General features: G+C 36.8%; 2 protein-coding genes and 1 long non-coding RNA gene across 6 annotated transcripts in view; 2 read left to right on the top strand and 1 right to left on the bottom strand.

Moving 5' to 3' along the window:
• The window catches only part of LOC127833420 (uncharacterized), a 31,800-nt gene extending 15,316 nt beyond the window's left edge, over positions 1-16,484 (top strand). For both annotated transcript variants that reach the window (XM_052358653.1, XM_052358652.1), the window contains 9 exons: positions 4,166-4,227; positions 4,596-4,647; positions 5,147-5,218; positions 6,854-7,051; positions 7,416-7,477; positions 7,846-7,897; positions 8,397-8,468; positions 12,045-12,242; positions 15,165-16,484. In XM_052358653.1, coding sequence (XP_052214613.1) covers positions 4,166-4,227; positions 4,596-4,647; positions 5,147-5,218; positions 6,854-7,051; positions 7,416-7,477; positions 7,846-7,897; positions 8,397-8,468; positions 12,045-12,242; positions 15,165-15,256 — 860 coding nt within the window. In that variant the 3' untranslated portion in view covers positions 15,257-16,484. The remainder of the gene's footprint in view (positions 1-4,165; positions 4,228-4,595; positions 4,648-5,146; positions 5,219-6,853; positions 7,052-7,415; positions 7,478-7,845; positions 7,898-8,396; positions 8,469-12,044; positions 12,243-15,164) is intronic.
• LOC127833413 (thimet oligopeptidase-like) overlaps positions 1-20,214 on the bottom strand; it is a 388,329-nt gene that overhangs the window by 354,651 nt on the left and 13,464 nt on the right. The gene's annotated exons all lie outside the window — the stretch shown is intronic.
• The window catches only part of LOC127833428 (uncharacterized), a 59,284-nt gene continuing 56,852 nt past the window's right edge, over positions 17,783-20,214 (top strand). Inside the window, exon 1 of the long non-coding RNA XR_008027411.1 lies at positions 17,783-18,477. This is a non-coding gene — a long non-coding RNA (uncharacterized LOC127833428). The remainder of the gene's footprint in view (positions 18,478-20,214) is intronic.

The raw sequence follows: 20,214 nt of genomic DNA, 5'->3' as shown, positions 1-20,214 counted from the left end.
AAAGGATCAAATATCCTACAAACAGTCTTCAATACATTTCTCTTTGTGATTTCATCAGGCATGGTCATTTCGTCACCGACTTTGAATATAAATTCATCATGTTTGGCTTGCCAGGATATTCCAAGAGCTTTAGTTGTTGGCAGATTTCCTGTTCCTAAATCTATTTCTGCTGCTCTATCTTCTTCTGGTATTGTTTCTAACACTTCTAGTGAATTTGAAATCCACTTTCTAGCATGCATATCAGCTTTCTGCCACAGCTCTCTCAATTGTCTACATAGTTCTATTCCCTCTGTCACGTTTTTCGTAGAATCCATGCTATCGTCCATGTAAGTAGACTTCAAAATTGTCTCAGCCGCCAGCGGATACATGTCAGCATGGAGCACAGCATTATGTTGAGATACATACTGGGCTAGATATGGTGATGAGTTAACTCCAAACACTAAACGTGTGAATTCAAATGTTTCCATGGGGCTTTCTTGATGCTCTCCATGGGAATCTTTGGTATTTTTGATCCTCACTTGCTAAGCCAACTTTCAAATACATCTCCGCTATGTCACAGACAACTGCGATCTGATTTCTTCTAAACCTTAGCAACACATCAAACAGTTCCCTTTGCAATTTTGGACCTGTACTTAGGTACTCATTCAAACTTGAGCCTTCATGTTTAGATGATGCATCAAACACAATGCGAACTATTGTTGTCTCCTTTTCTGGCCTCACTACAGCAAAATGTGGCAAATACCATCCTTTTTCATTGTCTTTTCTTTCAACCTTCTTAATAAAGCCTTTCTCTTCATATTTCCTTCTAATATCACTATACTCCCGCTTCAATTCAGGAGATTTCTTCAATTGTTTCTCAGTACCATATAGTCTGTTTAAGGCACTACTATAGTTGTCAGGTAATGTTTCTTTATCTGATTTCCATGGCAATGGAACTATGTATCTATTGTCTTTGTGTTCAATACTGTTTTCTATTTTAACCTGCACTTTCTTGTCTTCTAGTGACATTTGGTTACACTCCGTTTCACTTTCAAGTTCCCAAAACTGTTTCAATGAAGTCTCCAAGGTATTATTAGCATGAAACACAAACATGCTGGTGCTATGATGATTATTTTCTCTATTTATTGGCCCAACACATGTCCATCCAAGTGGTGTCAATCTAGCCACTGGTTCATCATCACCACCTACTATCTCTCCAAGTGACCTATGAAGGTGCGCATAGTCAAGACCTATCAGTAAATCTATCTTCTTCTTTCTACCAGTACTTGGGAATGGTATGTCTTTATTATGTGGCCACTGCTCTTTCATTATTTGCCAATTCACTGTTTGAAGTTTCCCAGTAACATTTCGTGTTGTTTGTGCTTCCATTGAAAGCTCAAATTTTCTATTTAAGCTCTGGAGTTTGAACATGACATTCCTAGTGCTGAATCTATCTGATTTTCCATTCATCACGCTAACTTGTATGGTTTTTCTTTCACCTTGGAGTTGTAATTCACATGCAACATCTTCATTTAGATAAGACGTTGTACTCCCGTCATCTAACAATGCATTGATGACTAATTCACGATTGCCCGCTGATACTACTACCGGAATGGTTCTCAGCGCAATACTTGATCTATTATGGGCACTATATGTCTTCGAGACATCTTCTTGTGGTACTGGGTGAAATGCATTAGCATTTACATTCAAAACATCTCTATGTAATAGTCTGTTGTGTGTCTTTGTGCAACTATTTATTCCACACTGTCCCTTTAATCTGCATTCTTTCCCCATATGATTACCTTTAAGGCATCTGAAACAAAGTCCAGCATCTTTTGCTTGTTTCCATCGTTCTTCTACATTCATAGCCTTGAATTTAATGCATTCCCATGCATTGTGATTTTCTCTGCAAATTTGACATTTAACAGATTGTTTTTGCCTTGCGTCTGTTTTTAGGAAGAAGGTCTTTTGGGGTTTCATTCGCGGGTTTTCTTGGTGTTTCAAACCATATATAGTCTCATTTGCATGAACTGCATATTCCGTCTCTTCATTTACAAACGTTCTCAATGTTTCAACAGAGTCTGGTAACGATTTGTCATGGAGTGTTCTCATATAGCGTGTTAACATGGTTTGTGGCAGTTTCTTTAACAAACGGTGGTATAACGATCCTCCTTCAAGATCATGAAGATGGTTTACTTCCTTTAAGTTAATAACTGCAATGTCAAGTAAATCAGCGAATTTTTCAGGTTCTTTAGGTGATTCATTCTTTAACGGCTGGAAATTCTCTAACTCATCTAAGAATTGGTTCACTACTCTTTTGGTACCACCATATTTCCTGTCAAGCCTTTCCTTTGCAGCATTATATGCCTCTTTCGAATGTCCCAGATTTTCAATAGAATGTAGCGCTTCGCCACTTAGGTACTGGCGTAATTGCAGAAGTTTGTACTGTGGGGTACTTGGCGATTCGTCAATACATGCTTGAAAAGCTGCCTTCCATGCAGGGTACTTTGTTTTGTCACCAGTGAACACGGGAATCTTTACTCTTTGCAGTTGTTTCCACATGTCTTTGCCTAATGCGTAATCTGATTTACTGTCGTCTTCGTGGTTTGATTCATGATCTTGGCCAGACTTGGAGCTTACTTTGTGGTCAGACTCGGAGCTGACTTTGTGTTCAGACTTGGAGCTTACTGTAAAAACTTCATCATATAAACTCACGAGTTCATCATACTGTTTTTCAAAAATGTCAATTTCATTCAAAGTACTTGCCATTTCTGTTGAATCTTTCACCACTAAGGCTAAGTCTTGAACACTTTTCACTGCCATGTCCATTGCCTCTTCAACCTTGTAAAGAGACTCTTTCGCAAGATCTTTATTTGGCGTATCATCACTTAAAATGTCTTTCATTTTATTACGCGCCCTGGTGAATGCTGCTTTACATCGTGATTTCTTCACTTTCAATTCTACCAAATTCTCCTGAGGGGCCTCTTGATCTTCTTTGTCATCCATTGTGAGATGTAGAAATAGGCAAACCACGCTCTGCTACCAAATTGTTCTATAGGGTTCTATTTAAATCCGCCTCAGGAAAAATAATAAACACACACTATTGCACTTTTCAACTATATTATACTTTTATTACACTATAGTTATTTAAAGATTTCACAATATACTTTACTTTTCATATAAAGCATTAAAACAACTATTTTCTATTATTCCTATTATTGCTATAAAATATTTCCATGTCTATGCTGCTTTCTCTATAAAACCTAAAATTTAACTGAACTAAAACAAAGCTTATTCTAACAGCTATTTTAAATGTCAAAACATCTATTCAATTTGCTACAGGAAATAAGAGCATGGTGAAATTAATTCTCTTTCAACAGAGTGATATTTAAAGTAAACAACAGGCAACACAATGTTGTTATTAATTTCATGGTTAAATGCTATCCATTAATTTCCCTGCAGAACAATTACCCTACATTTTCTTATATAAGAATTATTGCCTTTTGTAGTTTTTATGCGCCCGGTAGGGTGGCATTTAACAGTTGAACTGTCCGTCAGTCTGTCTGTCTGTCTGTCTGTCTGTCTGTCTGTCTGTCAGTTAACTTATGAATTTCATGGATAATTGTAATGAAATTCGGTATGAAATGTCATCGCATGCCCTATTTATTATGTCATTCGATTTCAAACGACAAAGCAACTTAGAGCGTCTTCATTTGTTATTAAGATGTTAGCATGCATGCTAATTATGCGATTGGCCAGTCAAAAGGATTCGTAGCTATTAGGCAAAAATGTTATATAAAACACCACTGCCATAATTATTTATTCCATATTGCTTACTAAGGCAAAGTTGTCTTAAATGAACATAATAATATGTGTCGTGTTCTGAGAAAACTGGGCAAAATGCTTGTGCGTAAATTGTCATCCCAGATTAGCCTGTGCAGTTCGCACAGGCTAATCAGGGACGACAATTTACGCTTTTATGGAATTTTTAGTTTAAATGATGTCGCTTCTTAGCGAAAATCCAGTTTAGGCGGAAAGTGTCGTACCGGATTAGCCTGTGCGGACTGCACAGGCTTATTTGGGATGACACTTTACGCACAAGTATTTTGCCCAGTTTTCTCATAACACGCCAAATATTTGTTTTGCTGATCATGTTAGGTTTACACGTGTCCTGATCTATTTTCAGAGACATCTTCGGACACATCATTTTCAGATGAGGAGGCCATGAGATCTTCGGGTGGAAACATGGTTTGTTATATTTTTTTGTGTGTTCAAAACTTCCTCGTAAAATAAAAGTATAAACTTACACCACTTTAGCCAATATATCCATCAGTTTACAATTTCTATCATAAATAAAGTAAATGAAGGGTCACGGGTCAACTCGCTAAGATGAAGTCAATGATAGCTTGTTTCATTTAAAAGCCATAACAACCACAGGGTCTAGTATCACAAAAAAGTAAATATTCTTACTTAAATTTTGTTGATCATCATGCTCAATTTAGTTTTCACAGAAGTTTTTTGAGTCGGACTAAAACCTGAGTTTTAGGAGGCATGTATACTGAGTTAATACTCAAATTTTATCTTGTGATTAGAGCAAAAATGTTTCATGTTACTAGGCCCAGGACTCCAGCCGAAACGTGTCCGATATGGAGACGGAGCCCACTGTCGGTACGCTGGACTTCTTTGTGTGCATAATTTTATTTTCTCAATAAGATATTACATATATACATACAAGCATATATATAAATGTATATATATATATATTTTAAATACAGGATTTGCACATGTATACTATTCAGCTTTGGTCGTTATTATGTTCATCTATATCTTTTATATGTAATAAATTTAACATGAGAAAGTGTACTGAAGCGCTGAATTGCTGTTGTGAGGCTTGACTTCAGTGTTTGAATATGATTTGATTGTGAAAGTATAAAGTTATCACATGGCAATGGAACTTTAACGTTGGCCATAACTTTTGCAATATTGAAGATAGCAACTTAATATTTGGCATGCATGTGTATCTCACGAAGCTGCACATTTTGAGTGGTATAGGTTCAAGGTCAAGGTCATCCTTCAAGGTCAAAAACATAATCAAGGGAAGTTATAAGCTATACATGTATATCAATTCTGATATTATATGACTTTCATTAAAGATGAAAAATTTCAGACCAAAACGAATTCATGGGGGACGAGTCCTTGGAGGACCCCGGGGAGTATCACTCTTTTCAGATGCAAGAAGGTGGGTTTGTTGTAATATTCACTATTTAAATTTCTGATATTTCTTTATAGTCTGTTTTAAAGACACTTCTTTGGGCGCTTTTCTTATCGCACCGATTTGATGTTGTACAAAATAGTGCTTATGTTGTTTATTATGTAGGTTGTAATACTTCAGGGCCAGTGTTCACAAAGCTACTTTGGTAAATCTTAACTTCAAATGTTCTTAAAGGAATACTTCAGATTCAGAAATATTTTCCAAATACAGCTCATTAGTCATTACAGAGGACAATTAGGTCGTGTTCTCAGAACACTGGGCTAAATGCATGTGCGTAAAGTTGCATCCCAGATCAGCCTGGGCAGTCCGCACTGGCTAATCAGGGGCGACACTTTCCGCCTAATCTGGATTTTCGCTAAAAAGAGACATCATTTAAACGAAAAATTCCATAAAAGCGGAAATTGTCGTCCCTGATAAGCCTGTGCAGACTGCATTGGCTAATCTGGGATGACAATTTACGCACAAGCATTATGCCCAGTTTTCTCAGAACACGACTCAATTTTTACATCTAAGTTTTTAGCTGAGGAATGGGGCAAAATAATGAAAATTTAGCACCAAATAAATCCAAACAAAATCATTGAAAATTGTTATAATGATGAAGTCGAACTTATTTATATAACTTTTGCTATATTGAATATAGCAACTTGATATTTAGCATGCATGTGTATCTCATGGAGCTGCACATTTTGAGTGGTGAAAGGTCAAGGTCATTCTTCAAGGTCAGAGGTCAAATATATGTGGCCCAAATCGCTTATCTTATGAATACTTTTGAAATATTGAAGATAGCAACTTGATATTTGGCAAGCATGTGTATCTCATGGAGCTGCACATTTTGAATGGTGAAAGGTCAAGGTCGAGGTCATCCTTCAAGGTCAAATATATGGGTCAAAATTGCTCATGTTATGTCACTTCTGCAATATTGAAGCTAGCTGCATGTGTATCTCATGGAGCTGCACATTTTGAGTGGTGAAGGGTCAAGGTAAAGGTCATTCTTCAAGGTCAAACGCCATATAGGGGGACATTGTGTTTCACAAACGCATCTTGTATTTATTTATAACTTAAATGATTGATTCGTCAAAGGTTTTTTTTATTATATAAATATCATATCATTCCTGTACTAGTTTGTGAATAGTACGTTTCTTTACTTAACTGTGGACTTTTGTCAATATATACTTGATGAACTGTGGCTACGATCTCTTTGATTAAACCACAGGCCTTGGTAGTCAGCGATGTCTGCCTTGGTAATTTCCGACTGCCCCCCCCCCCCGTCCGTCCGAAAACTCTTAACATTGGCCATAACTTTTGCAATTGAGAAGATAGCAACTTGATGTTTGCCATAAATGTGCATCTCATAAAGCTGCAAATTTTGAGTGCTGAAGATCAAGGTCATTCTTCAAGGTGTAGTAATAAGCTTTAAAGGGAGATAATTTTCTATACCTGCAAAATGATAAATAGCAATTGTATTTGAAAGGAGCGCAGTAGGGGGGGCATTGTGTTTCTGACGAACACATCTCTTGGTTTAACCATGTATGTATTAAATAAACAATTATTTTTTAGATATTCCCCCAAATATCTGTTCCTCATCTGTATTTGTTGTTATAGGCAAACAAGTGAGTTCACCACAGTCCTCGTCCACCCCTGCCACTGTCTCGATCATGACTTCAGCAGGGCCTGTCCAGGGCGGCCAGTCGCAGAGTGTCCAATTGAAGCAGCAGCAGCTGCAGCAGCAGCAAGCCATCGTCGCCCATCAGCAAGCCCAGCTGCAGTCCTCTCAGACGCAGCTGCAGCCAGAAACTCAAGGTCAGCAGCCTACGCAGATCGAGCAGATCAAAATGCATGTGCATAAAGTGTCATCCAAGATAAGCCTGTGCAGTCCGCACGGGCTAATCCGGGACGACACTTTCCGCCTAAACTGGATTTTCGCACAGGCTAATCAGGGACGACAATTTACGCTTTTATGGAATTTTTGGTTTAAATGATGTCGCTTCTTAGCGAAAATCCAGTTTAGGCGGAAAGTGTCGTACCGGATTAGCCTGTGCGGACTGCACAGGCTAATTTGGGATGACACTTTAAGCATAAGTATTTTGCCCAGTTTTCTCATAACACGCCAAATATTTGTTTTGCTGATCATGTTAGGTTTACACGTGTCCTGATCTATTTTCAGAGACATCTTCGGACACATCATTTTCAGATGAGGAGGCCATGAGATCTTCGGGTGGAAACATGGTTTGTTATATTGTTTTGTGTGTTCAAAACTTCCTCGTAAAATAAAAGTATAAACTTACACCACTTTAGCCAATATATCCATCAGTTTACAATTTCTATCATAAATAAAGTAAATGAAGGGTCACGGGTCAACTCGCTAAGATGAAGTCAATGATAACTTGTTTCATTTAAAAGCCATAACAACCACAGGGTCTAGTATCACAAAAAAGTAAATATTCTTACTTAAATTTTGTTGATCATCATGCTCAATTTAGTTTTCACATTAGTTTTTTGAGTCGGACTAAAACCTGAGTTTTAGGAGGCATGTATACTGAGTTAATACTCAAATTTTATCTTGTGATTAGAGCAAAAATGTTTCATGTTACTAGGCCCAGGACTCCAGCCGAAACGTGTCCGATATAGAGACGGAGCCCACTGTCGGTACGCTGGACTTCTTTGTGTGCATAATTTTATTTTCTCAATAAGATATTACATATATACATACAAGCATATATATAAATGTATATATACATATATTTTAAATACAGGATTTGCACATGTATACTATTCAGCTTTGGTCGTTATTATGTTCATCTATATCTTTTATATGTAATAAATTTAACATGAGAAAGTGTACTGAAGCGCTGAATTGCTGTTGTGAGGCTTGACTTCAGTGTTTGAATATGATTTGATTGTGAAAGTATAAAGTTATCACATGGCAATGGAACTTTAACGTTGGCCATAACTTTTGCAATATTGAAGATAGCAACTTAATATTTGGCATGCATGTGTATCTCACGAAGCTGCACATTTTGCGTGGTATAGGTTCAAGGTCAAGGTCATCCTTCAAGGTCAAAAACATAATCAAGGGAAGTTATAAGCTATACATGTATATCAATTCTGATATTATATGACTTTCATTAAAGATGAAAAATTTCAGACCAAAACGAATTCATGGGGGACGAGTCCTTGGAGGACCCCGGGGAGTATCACTCTTTTCAGATGCAAGAAGGTGGGTTTGTTGTAATATTCACTATTTAAATTTCTGATATTTCTTTATAGTCTGTTTTAAAGACACTTCTTTGGGCGCTTTTCTTATCGCACCGATTTGATGTTGTACAAAATAGTGCTTATGTTGTTTATTATGTAAGTTGTAATACTTCAGGGCCAGTGTTCACAAAGCTACTTTGGTAAATCTTAACTTCAAATGTTCTTAAAGGAATACTTCAGATTCAGAAATATTTTCCAAATACAGCTCATTAGTCATTACAGAGGACAATTAGGTCGTGTTCTCAGAACACTGGGCTAAATGCATGTGCGTAAAGTTGCATCCCAGATCAGCCTGTGCAGTCTGCACTGGCTAATCAGGGGCGACACTTTCCGCCTAATCTGGATTTTCGCTAAAAAGAGACATCATTTAAACGAAAAATTCCATAAAAGCGGAAATTGTCGTCCCTGATAAGCCTGTGCAGACTGCATTGGCTAATCTGGGATGACAATTTACGCACAAGCATTATGCCCAGTTTTCTCAGAACACGACTCAATTTTTACATCTAAGTTTTTAGCTGAGGAATGGGGCAAAATAATGAAAATTTAGCACCAAATAAATCCAAACAAAATCATTGAAAATTGTTATAATGATGAAGTCGAACTTATTTATATAACTTTTGCTATATTGAATATAGCAACTTGATATTTAGCATGCATGTGTATCTCATGAAGCTGCACATTTTGAGTGGTGAAAGGTCAAGGTCATTCTTCAAGGTCAGAGGTCAAATATATGTGGCCCAAATCGCTTATCTTATGAATACTTTTGAAATATTGAAGATAGCAACTTGATATTTGGCAAGCATGTGTATCTCATGGAGGTGCACATTTTGAATGGTGAAAGGTCAAGGTCGAGGTCATCCTTCAAGGTCAAATATATGGGTCAAAATTGCTCATGTTATGTCACTTCTGCAATATTGAAGCTAGCTGCATGTGTATCTCATGGAGCTGCACATTTTGAGTGGTGAAGGGTCAAGGTAAAGGTCATTCTTCAAGGTCAAACGCCATATAGGGGGACATTGTGTTTCACAAACGCATCTTGTATTTATTTATAACTTAAATGATTGATTCGTCAAAGGTTTTTTTTATTATATAAATATCATATCATTCCTGTACTAGTTTGTGAATAGTACGTTTCTTTACTTAACTGTGGACTTTTGTCAATATATACTTGATGAACTGTGGCTACGATCTCTTTGATTAAACCACAGGCCTTGGTAGTCAGCGATGTTTGCCTTGGTAATTTCCGACTGCCCCCCCCCCCCCCCCCCCCCCCCGTCCGTCCGAAAACTCTTAACATTGGCCATAACTTTTGCAATTGAGAAGATAGCAACTTGATGTTTGCCATAAATGTGCATCTCATAAAGCTGCAAATTTTGAGTGCTGAAGATCAAGGTCATTCTTCAAGGTGTAGTAATAAGCTTTAAAGGGAGATAATTTTCTATACCTGCAAAATGATAAATAGCAATTGTATTTGAAAGGAGCGCAGTAGGGGGGGCATTGTGTTTCTGACGAACACATCTCTTGGTTTAACCATGTATGTATTAAATAAACAATTATTTTTTAGATATTCCCCCAAATATCTGTTCCTCATCTGTATTTGTTGTTATAGGCAAACAAGTGAGTTCACCACAGTCCTCGTCCACCCCTGCCACTGTCTCGATCATGACTTCAGCAGGGCCTGTCCAGGGCGGCCAGTCGCAGAGTGTCCAATTGAAGCAGCAGCAGCTGCAGCAGCAGCAAGCCATCGTCGCCCATCAGCAAGCCCAGCTGCAGTCCTCTCAGACGCAGCTGCAGCCAGAAACTCAAGGTCAGCAGCCTACGCAGATCGAGCAGATCAAAATGCATGTGCGTAAAGTGTCATCCAAGATAAGCCTGTGCAGTCCGCACGGGCTAATCCGGGACGACACTTTCCGCCTAAACTGGATTTTCGCTAAAAAGAGATATCATTTAAACGAAAAATTCCATAAAAAGCGGAAATGTTCGTCCCTGATAAGCCTGTGCAGACTGCACCGGCTAATCTGGGATGGCAATTTACGCACAAGCATTATGCCCAGTTTTATCAGAACACGATTCAATTTATACATCTAAGTTTTTTGCTGAGAAATGGGGCCAAATAATGAAATTTCAGCAGCAAATAAACCCAAACATAATCATTGAATATTGTCATAATGATGAAGTCAAACTTATTGTTAAACATATGCAATTAAGAATAAATTGAACATCATTAAGCGTAATGATCAAATTGTGACTACATCCAAAAGTCTGTTTTGTAAATCAGTTTTGGGAAAAGGAAATCCAAGATTTCGCAATTGTAAGGGACCTCAAATTGTGAAATAGAAGGAGCCACATTGCTTACTTGATGGCCAAGGTTACTTTTTGATATCAAATATCCAAAAACAGCACTTCTATTGTTAAACTTGTTGTTACATCAATTTCAATGAATTTAGAAAAAAATATATGTCCCCCACTATGGTAGTGGGGGACATATTGTTTTTGCCCTGTCTGTTGGTTGGTCTGTTGGTTGGTCTGTTTGCGCCAACTTAAACATTTGGCAATAACTTTTGCTATATTGAATATAGCAACTTGATATTTAGCATGCATGTGTATCTCATGGAGCTGCACATTTTGAGTGGTGAAAGGTCAAGGTCATTCTTCAAGGTCAGAGGTCAAATATATGTGGCCCAAATCGCTTATCTTATGAATACTTTTGCAATATTGAAGATAGCAACTTGATATTTGGCAAGCATGTGTATCTCATGGAGCTGCACATTTTGAATGGTGAAAGGTCAAGGTCGAGGTCATCCTTCAAGGTCAAATATATGGGTCAAAATTGCTCATGTAATGTCACTTCTGCAATATTGAAGCTAGCTGCATGTGTATCTCATGGAGCTGCACATTTTGAGTGGTGAAGGGTCAAGGTAAAGGTCATTCTTCAAGGTCAAACGCCATATAGGGGGACATTGTGTTTCACAAACGCATCTTGTATTTATTTATAACTTAAATGATTGATTTGTCAAAGGTTTTTTTTATTATATAAATATCATATCATTCCTGTACTAATTTGTGAATAGTACGTTTCTTTACTTAACTGTGGACTTTTGTCAATAGATACTTGATGAACTGTGGCTATGGTCTCTTTGATTAAACCACAGGCCTTGGTAGTCAGCGATGTCTGCCTTGGTAATTTCCGACTGCTCCCCCCCCCCGCTGTCCGAAAACTCTTAACATTGGCCATAACTTTTGAGAAGATAGCAACTTGATGTTTGCCATAAATGTGCATCTCATGATACTGCAAATTTTAAGTGCTGAAGATCAAGGTCATTCTTCAAGGTGTAGTAATAAGCTTTAAAGGGAGATAATTTTCTATACCTGCAAAATGATAAATAGCAATTGTATTTAAAAGCAGCGCAGTAGGGGGGGGGGGCATTGTGTTTCTGACGTACACATCTCTTGGTTTAACCATGTATGTATTAAATAAACAATTATTTTTTAGATATTCCCCAAAATATCTGTTCCTCACCTGTATTTGTTGTTATAGGCAAACAAGTGAGTTCACCACAGTCCTCGTCCACCCCTGCCACTGTCTCGATCATGACTTCAGCAGGGCCTGTCCAGGGCGGCCAGTCGCAGAGTGTCCAATTGAAGCAGCAGCAGTTGCAGGAGCAGCAAGCCATCGTCGCCCATCAGCAAGCCCAGCTGCAGTCCTCTCAGACGCAGCTGCAGCCAGAAACTCAAGGTCAGCAGCCTACGCAGATCGAGCAGATCAAAATGCATGTGCGTAAAGTGTCATCCAAGATAAGCCTGTGCAGTCCGCACGGGCTAATCCGGGACACCTTCCGCCTAAACTGGATTTTCGCTAAAAAGAGATATTATTTAAACGAAAATTCCATAAAAAGCGGAAATTTTCGTCCCTGATAAGCCTGTGCAGACTGCACCGGCTAATCTGGGATGGCAATTTACGCACAAGCATTATGCCCAGTTTTTATCAGAACACGATTCAATTTATACATCTAAGTTTTTCGCTGAGAAATGGGGCCAAATCATGAAATTTCAGCACCAAATAGAACCAAACAAAATCATTGAATATTGTCATAATGATGAAGTCAAACTTATTGTTAAACATAAGCCATTAAGAATAAATTGAACATCATTAAGCGTAATAATCAAATTGTGACTACATCCAAAAGTCTGTTTTGTTTATCAGTTTCAGGAATAGGAAATCCAAGATTTTGCAATTGTAAGGGACCTCAAATTGTGAAATAGAAGAAGCCACATTGCTTACTTGATGGCCAAGGTTACATTTTGATATCAAATATCCAAAAACAGCACTTCTATTGTTAAACTTGTTGTTAAAGCAATGTCAATGAATTTAGAAAAAACGTACTTTGTGAAAGAAAATTATAAAAAAAGTGTGTGAAATATCAGGGGAAAATATTTTATTATACAGGTAATGCTTATAATATCAATTGTTATTTGTTATGAAGATGGCAATCTTGGTCATGAGTATTTTGATTAGCTCTAAACAAATAGTCCCCATACACAACAATAAACCGTCACAGACGGGTGATGCTCCCCAAAGTTGTTTTTTTGGTCACACTTTATATTCACATAAAAGGAAACGTCTCGGGGGCGTAACTTGGACAACATAATGCGATGGATGGTTTAGCAACTTAAAAATTTCAAAGGGCCATACCTCTCCAAATAAATCTTCTAACCAAAACCCACTAACAACCTGCGCATCTTCAAAATGTAGTTACGCTTCCCATAAAGCTTCATTGAATTCCAGTCAGTATTTGGGGTGAAATAGCCCGGACAAGAGATGCACTATACGAAAAGTTTATAGAAAATTTCAAAGGGCCATAACTCTGTGAAAAATCATCCGACCATAACCGGCTGATAATATGCACATCTCCTGTTGGTGGGGAATCATCCCATAAAGTTTTATTGAATTCCCATAATAAATTGCTGAGAAATAGCTCGGACAAGAATTTTCCTATGTGTACAATGGAAAATTTCAAAAGGCCGTAACTATGTAAAAAATCATACGACCATAACCGGCTGATAATATAGACATCTCATGTTGGTAGTGAAGCTTCCCATTAAGTTTCATTGAATTGCCGTAATAAGTTGCTGCGAAATAGCTCGGACAAAAATTGCACTATATGTACAATGGAAAATTTCAAAGGGCCATAAATCTGTGAAAAATCATCCGACCAGAACCGGCTGATTATATGCACATCTCCTCTTGGTAGTGTAGCTTTCCATAAAGTTTCATTGAATTCCGGTCGTTAGTTGCTGAGAAATAGCCTGGACAAGAATTGCATTATATGTACAGTTAATAGATAATTTCAAAGGGCCATAACTCTGTGAGAATTCATTCAACCAGAAATGGCTGATAATTTGCACATCTCCTGTTGGTAGTGAAGCTTCCCATAAAGTTGCAATGAATTCCGGTCATTAGTTGCTGAGAAAAAGCCCGTACAAGAATCGCACTATATGTACAGTTAATGAAAAATATCAAAGGGCCATAACTTTGTTTAAAATCATCCAACCAGAACCCGCTGATAATATGCATATCTCCTCTTGGTAGTGAAGCCTCCCATAAAGTTTCTTTGAATTCCGGTCATTTGTTGCTGAGAAATAGCGCGGACAATATCCGCAGAGACGCACGGACAGACGAAGCGGCGACTTTATGCTCCCCCAAAACAATTTGGGGGAGCATAAAAAGAATAAAGTGTATAAAAAATATATGAGAAGTTGATATCTAAAAGTTAATCTCTTATCTCTATCTAGGGCTTTTTCTACGGGAAAATACACGGACCCATTCCTTAAGAGAAATTGTAAAAAAACAAAAAACAATTTCAACGATTAAATAAGTTTTTGTATAATTATTTTTTCTCAATTTTATTTCAATAACATCTTTAAACAAGATGTGTTTGTGAAACACTATGTCCCCTACTGCAATTTTGACTCATATATTTGACCTTGAAGGATGGCCTTGACATTGACCTTACACCACTCAAAATGTGCAGCTCCATGCGATACACATGCTTGCAATATACCAAGTTGCTATCTTGAATATTGCAGAAGTTAGGACCATAATGAGCGATTTTGAGTCTTTTTCTACCCAAATAATTGACCTTTGACCTTGATCTTTTTGAACTCAAAACGTGCAGCTCCGTGAGATAAACATGCATGCCAAGTAGCTATGCTGATTATTGCAAAAGTTATGGCAAGAGTGAGCTATTTTGACCCATATAATTGACCTTTGACCTAAAAGGATGACCTTGACCTTCCAGCACTCAAAATGTGCAGCTCCATGAGATACACATGCTTGCCAAATATCAAGTTGCTATGTTCAATATAGCAAAAGTTATGGCAAATGTTAAAGTTTGTGCAAACCAACAAACAAACCAACAAACAAACGGACAGGGCAAAAACAATTTGTCCCCAAGTACAGACTGGGGGACATAAAAAAGTATATACCTATAATTTATATGGGTTTGTTCCTATGATTTAAATCGTAATAAAGATTTATATTTAAGTATTTTTTCCAAAATCAGTGAACTTTTCACACGTAAAAAATCCCATTCCTGAGGTTGATTTTTTCCCCAATCACCTGGTATATGTTTCAACATAATATCTTTTATTCTTTCAGTTCCTGCAACAACAAAAAGAAGACACTGGGAGCTGGAGGTCATTGACACCTCATGTGTCACGGAAGAAGAAGATCAAATATTATTTTTTTAGCTCATCTATTTTTTGAAAAAAAATTATGAGCTATTGTCATCACCTTGGCGTCGGCGTCGGCGTCGGCGTCGGCGTTGGCGTTGGCGTCGGCGTCCGGTTAAGTTTTGCGTTTAGGTCCACTTTTCTCAGAAAGTATCAATGCTATTGCATTCAAACTTGGTACACTTACTTACTATCATGAGGGGACTAGGCAGGCAAAGTTAGATAACTCTGGCGTGCATTTTGACAGAATTATGTGCCCTTTTTATACTTAAAAAATTGAAAATTTTGGTTAAGTTTTGCGTTTAGTTCCACTTTTCTCAGTAAGTATCAATGCTATTGCATTCAAACTTGGTACACTTACTTACTATCATGAGGGGACTGGGCAGGCAAAGTTAGATAACTCTGGCATGCATTTTGACAGAATTATGTGCCCTTTTTATACTTAGAAAATTGACAATTTTGGTTAAGTTTTGTGTTTAGGTCCATTTTATTCCTTAAGCATCAAAGCTATTGCTTTCATACTTGCAACACTTACTAACTATCATAAGGGGACTGTGCAGGCAAAGTAATGTAACTCTGACTGGCATTTTGACAGAATTATGTGCCCTTTTTATACTTAGAAAATTGAAAATTTGATTAAGTTTTGTGTTTAGGTCCACTTTATTCCTACAGTATCAAAGCTATTGCTTTCATACTTGCAAGATTTATGAACTATCATAAGGGGACGGTGCAGGCAAAGTTATGTAACTCTGACTGGCATTTGGACGGAATTATGGGCCCTTTATACTTAGAAAATTGAAAATTTGGTTAAGATTTATGTTTTGGTCACTTTACCCCTAAAGTATCATAGATATTGCTTTCATACTTGGAACACTCACAAACTATCATAAGGGTACAGTAAAAGGACAAGTTGCATAACTCTGGTTGTCATTGTTACGGAATTATGGCCCTTTTTTGACTTAGTAACTTTTAATATATGGTTAAATTTTGTGTTTCGATCCACTCGAAGTATCAAGGCTATTGCTTTCAAACTTCAAATACTTACATGCTATCATGAGGTTACTGTACCTGGCAACTTGAATTTTACTTTGACCTTTGAATGACCTTGACTCTCAAGGTCAAATTATTAAATTTTGCTAAAATTGCCATAACTTCTTTATTTATGATTAGATTTGATTGATACTTTGATGAAACTACTCTTACCTGACATACCACAATAGACTTCACCCAAACCATCCCCCGTGCCCTCCCCCCCCCTCCCCCCTCCCCCCCCCCCCTAATTTTTTTTTTTTTTTTTTTTTTTTTATAAGATCATCTCACAAATGACCACCACACCCTCACACTATACCCCCCACCCCCCACCCCCCCACCCCCCCCCCCCAAATTTTTTTTTTGATTTTTTTTTTTTTTTTTTTTTTTTTTTTTTAAGATCATCTCACAAATTATCACCACACCCTCACACTATACCCCCCCCCCCCCCCGATTTTTTTATTATTATTTTTTTTTTTCGCTTTTTTGGAAGATAATGTAATAAATGTCCACAACCCCACACTATACACCCCTCTTCACTCCACTCCTCCCTCCTTTGTGATTGAAAATGAGAGTCCCTTCACCTTTAAAAAGAAAATAGATGAGCGGTCTGCACCCGCAAGGCGGTGCTCTTGTTTATTGTTTATTGCAAAAGTGCGTACGTCTTTTTAGCATTTTGACTAATTTGCTTCTAAAAAAATGCTTCAAAACATTTCTGAAATAGTTTTAAATGAAGCATTACAAAAATAGATATTTAAATATGGATATATATATAAATTACAGAATGATGACCTTTGAAAAATAAATCGAAATGGCAACACATTCAGATAGCTAAGCTCTTTCAGTGCTGGAACCGAATTTTGAAGGCCTTTGCAAACAATTTGGATCCTGATGAGACGCAACAGAATGTGGCGTCTCATCAGTATCCAAACTGTTTGCTATTCTGATAGAATTCTTTGGAAAAAAAGTGAAAAAATGCTAATTTTAGAAATGAAGCAGACAACATTTTTGAAGTCAACTAATTTCCCAGCATAAAAAGAGTTAGCAACAACCCAGTATGCTCAGTAAAACGCGTTGGCTGGCAATCAATCATTTGGCAAAAAAATCTTTTGATTGCTTAGCAATAATTCATTGACGATTAATCAAATTTAGCATATTTTATGCACCCGGTAGGATGGCATATAGTGATCGCACTGTCCGTCTGATTCACCCGAGATTACTTATGGTTTGAGCTCTGTCCGTCAGTCTGTCTGTCACACTTTTCTGGATCCTGCGATAAGTTCTTCATATTTTTTTCATGAAACTTGAAACATGGACAAATGCCAATATGGAGATTATGACACCTTTATGTTTAGCCAGATTTTTCAAGTTTAATATTTGATTATATATTTTGTAAATATCTTAACTGTGAGTTACTGTTAGTTACTGTAAGTAGGATTTCAAAATGTATATTTCATCATAAACCTACCTGAAGAAAAAAAAATGAGATTATGAAACGGTTGAAAATAATGATAATGAAATAATAAAACATCAGATAATTATAATTATCATCATGTCTTACTATTATCATTTATGACAAGATTATATATTCATGGAAATAACATTATTGAACATAGCAACTGCATCTTTGGTATGCATGTGTATCTCATGGAGCTGCACATTTTCAGTGGTGAAAGGTCAAGGTCATCCTTCAAGGTCAACAGTCAAATAAATTGGTCAAAATCCTCCAAACTTTAACATTGGACATTACTCTTGCAATATTGAAGATAGCAACTTGATAATTGGCATGCATGTGTTTCTTATGTAGCTCTACATTTTGAGTGGCAAAAGGTAAAGTTCATCCTTCAAGGTCAAATATATGGGTCAAAATCATAACTTGGGCAATATTGAAGATAGCAACTTGATATGTTGCATGCATGTGTATCTCATGGATCTGCACATTTTGAAAAGTGAAAGGTCAAGGTCATCCTTCAAGGTCAAAAGGTCAATTATATGGGTCAAAATATGCACCATGTAATGCGCTTTAGAAAAAAATCGTATATCCCCTATTACGAAAACCACACGCCTTTGTCCTATTTACATATGCTCAGATGCGCCAAGTTCCCCGGGAAGACTGGAAATACACTCGGAGCTGAGTGGGGAGGAGTTAATGGACACCTCATGCATGGCCGTGCTGGACTCCGCCACCACCATGAGAACATCCGTGATGCGTAAGTTTATGATATTAGTACCTCTCTGTTAACTGTAGTCTTGGAACAATGCATAAACGTATAATTTGAACACACTTTTAGCCCGCAATACCTGTTATTTAAAGCATTATTTATCCAGTTGAACTTTGTTAACTTGAACTCTTTTGAACTGTTTAATATGCTGCAAAGTTGAAGTAATTTGGAATTCCTGATTGTCTCTCTTCTCATTATATACAAAAGCTAAAATGCAAAAGGTCTTTATTTCAAAGTGTGTCACTCGAAGCGTTTTGTATACCTTAGGGAATTTTCATATCTATTTTTTTTGTATAATTTTTTTTTAAACATCTTCTGCATCTCGAACCCTATACTAGTAATTAGCAATAGTATGGTAACCCTATGTTAAAGGGATCTTTTCACGCTTTGGTAAATTGACAAAATTGAAAAAAGTTGTTTCAGATTCGCAAATTTTCGTTTTAGTTATGATATTTGGGAGGAAACAGTAATACTGAACATTTACCATGGTCTAATATAGCCATTATATGCATCTTTTGACGATTTTAAAACCTAAAAATTATAAAGCGTTGCAACGCGAAAAGATTGAATAATTTGGAGAGTTCTGATTTTGTCGTTAAATTTTGTGAAACTACGAAGATTGCTTATATAAGGTATGAAATACGTCTAGTATACGTACTCGGCGGAATAGCTCAGTAGGCTAAAGCGTTTTTACTTCAGAACTCTGGCAGGACTCCAGGGGTCACTAGTTCGAAACCTGCTCCGGGCAATGTTCTTTTCCTTTTTTAAATTTTATTCTTGATTTTTTACTGAAGCCTTTACGATCCAATGTTTACATTTATCAATATAAAGCATTTAATGAATGAATTAAAAAATGCCAAAATCTGTGAAAAGGCCCCTTTAAAGGGACTCGTTCACACTTATATTGCATTTTTTGAAGTTTCTCATTTAATGCTTTGAATTCATAAATTTAAACATCGGAAATAACGTGCTTCAGTATAAAACAAAAATAAAGTTAAAATAAGAAGAAAAAAAGTAAGCCGCATCAAGGCTCGAACCACTGACCCTTGGATCGTTTTTTTCCCTGACTAAATATAGATTTTAAAAATATATCTTTCTGTGTGTGTTAAGCAGTTATTTGGTTGAATAATTAACGCCGACATACTTATATTAACAGTTGCTTAAATTAGATATGTTACATATTGTACAAATTAAAAGTCATGACCAATTAATATTATCAGAAATTGTACACCTCAAAGATACTACTAACTAGCCCGATTAATTTATTAAAAAAGTAAAGCACTTAGTAATTATAAAATTTACAACAAACACAAGTAACGTTTCTAGCGTGAATCGGTTTATTCAAACGACGTCATTCCGAATCCCGGACAATCGCTCCTACGGACCGAATTAAGATTAAATGTTACGGCAACAAACGAACGACATCATAAAAAACAAGAATTACGTTAGACAGCAACGGGGGTAAATAATTTAAAAAAATATGTACATAGATGTGTGTGTTAAAAATCTTATATATTTGTCACTCATACTAATAACAATCAACTGGTTTATACAACACATGTCAGGTACGAGGAAGTGATATATATAACAGGGCTGAGTATTGCAGTTTTAGTATTGACTTCCTATATACTTACAGCTCTAATGCATTTGCCATTTGAGTAAGTGCTAACTTATAGGTTGACGTTTTTTTTTTATTTATTGAAATATTAATTAGATCCGTTTATT

The sequence above is a fragment of the Dreissena polymorpha genome, chromosome 6 (genome assembly GCF_020536995.1).
Source record: "Dreissena polymorpha isolate Duluth1 chromosome 6, UMN_Dpol_1.0, whole genome shotgun sequence".
In the NCBI taxonomy this organism is placed as follows: domain Eukaryota; kingdom Metazoa; phylum Mollusca; class Bivalvia; order Myida; family Dreissenidae; genus Dreissena; species Dreissena polymorpha.
This window is presented reverse-complemented; position numbering and strand designations above follow the sequence as displayed.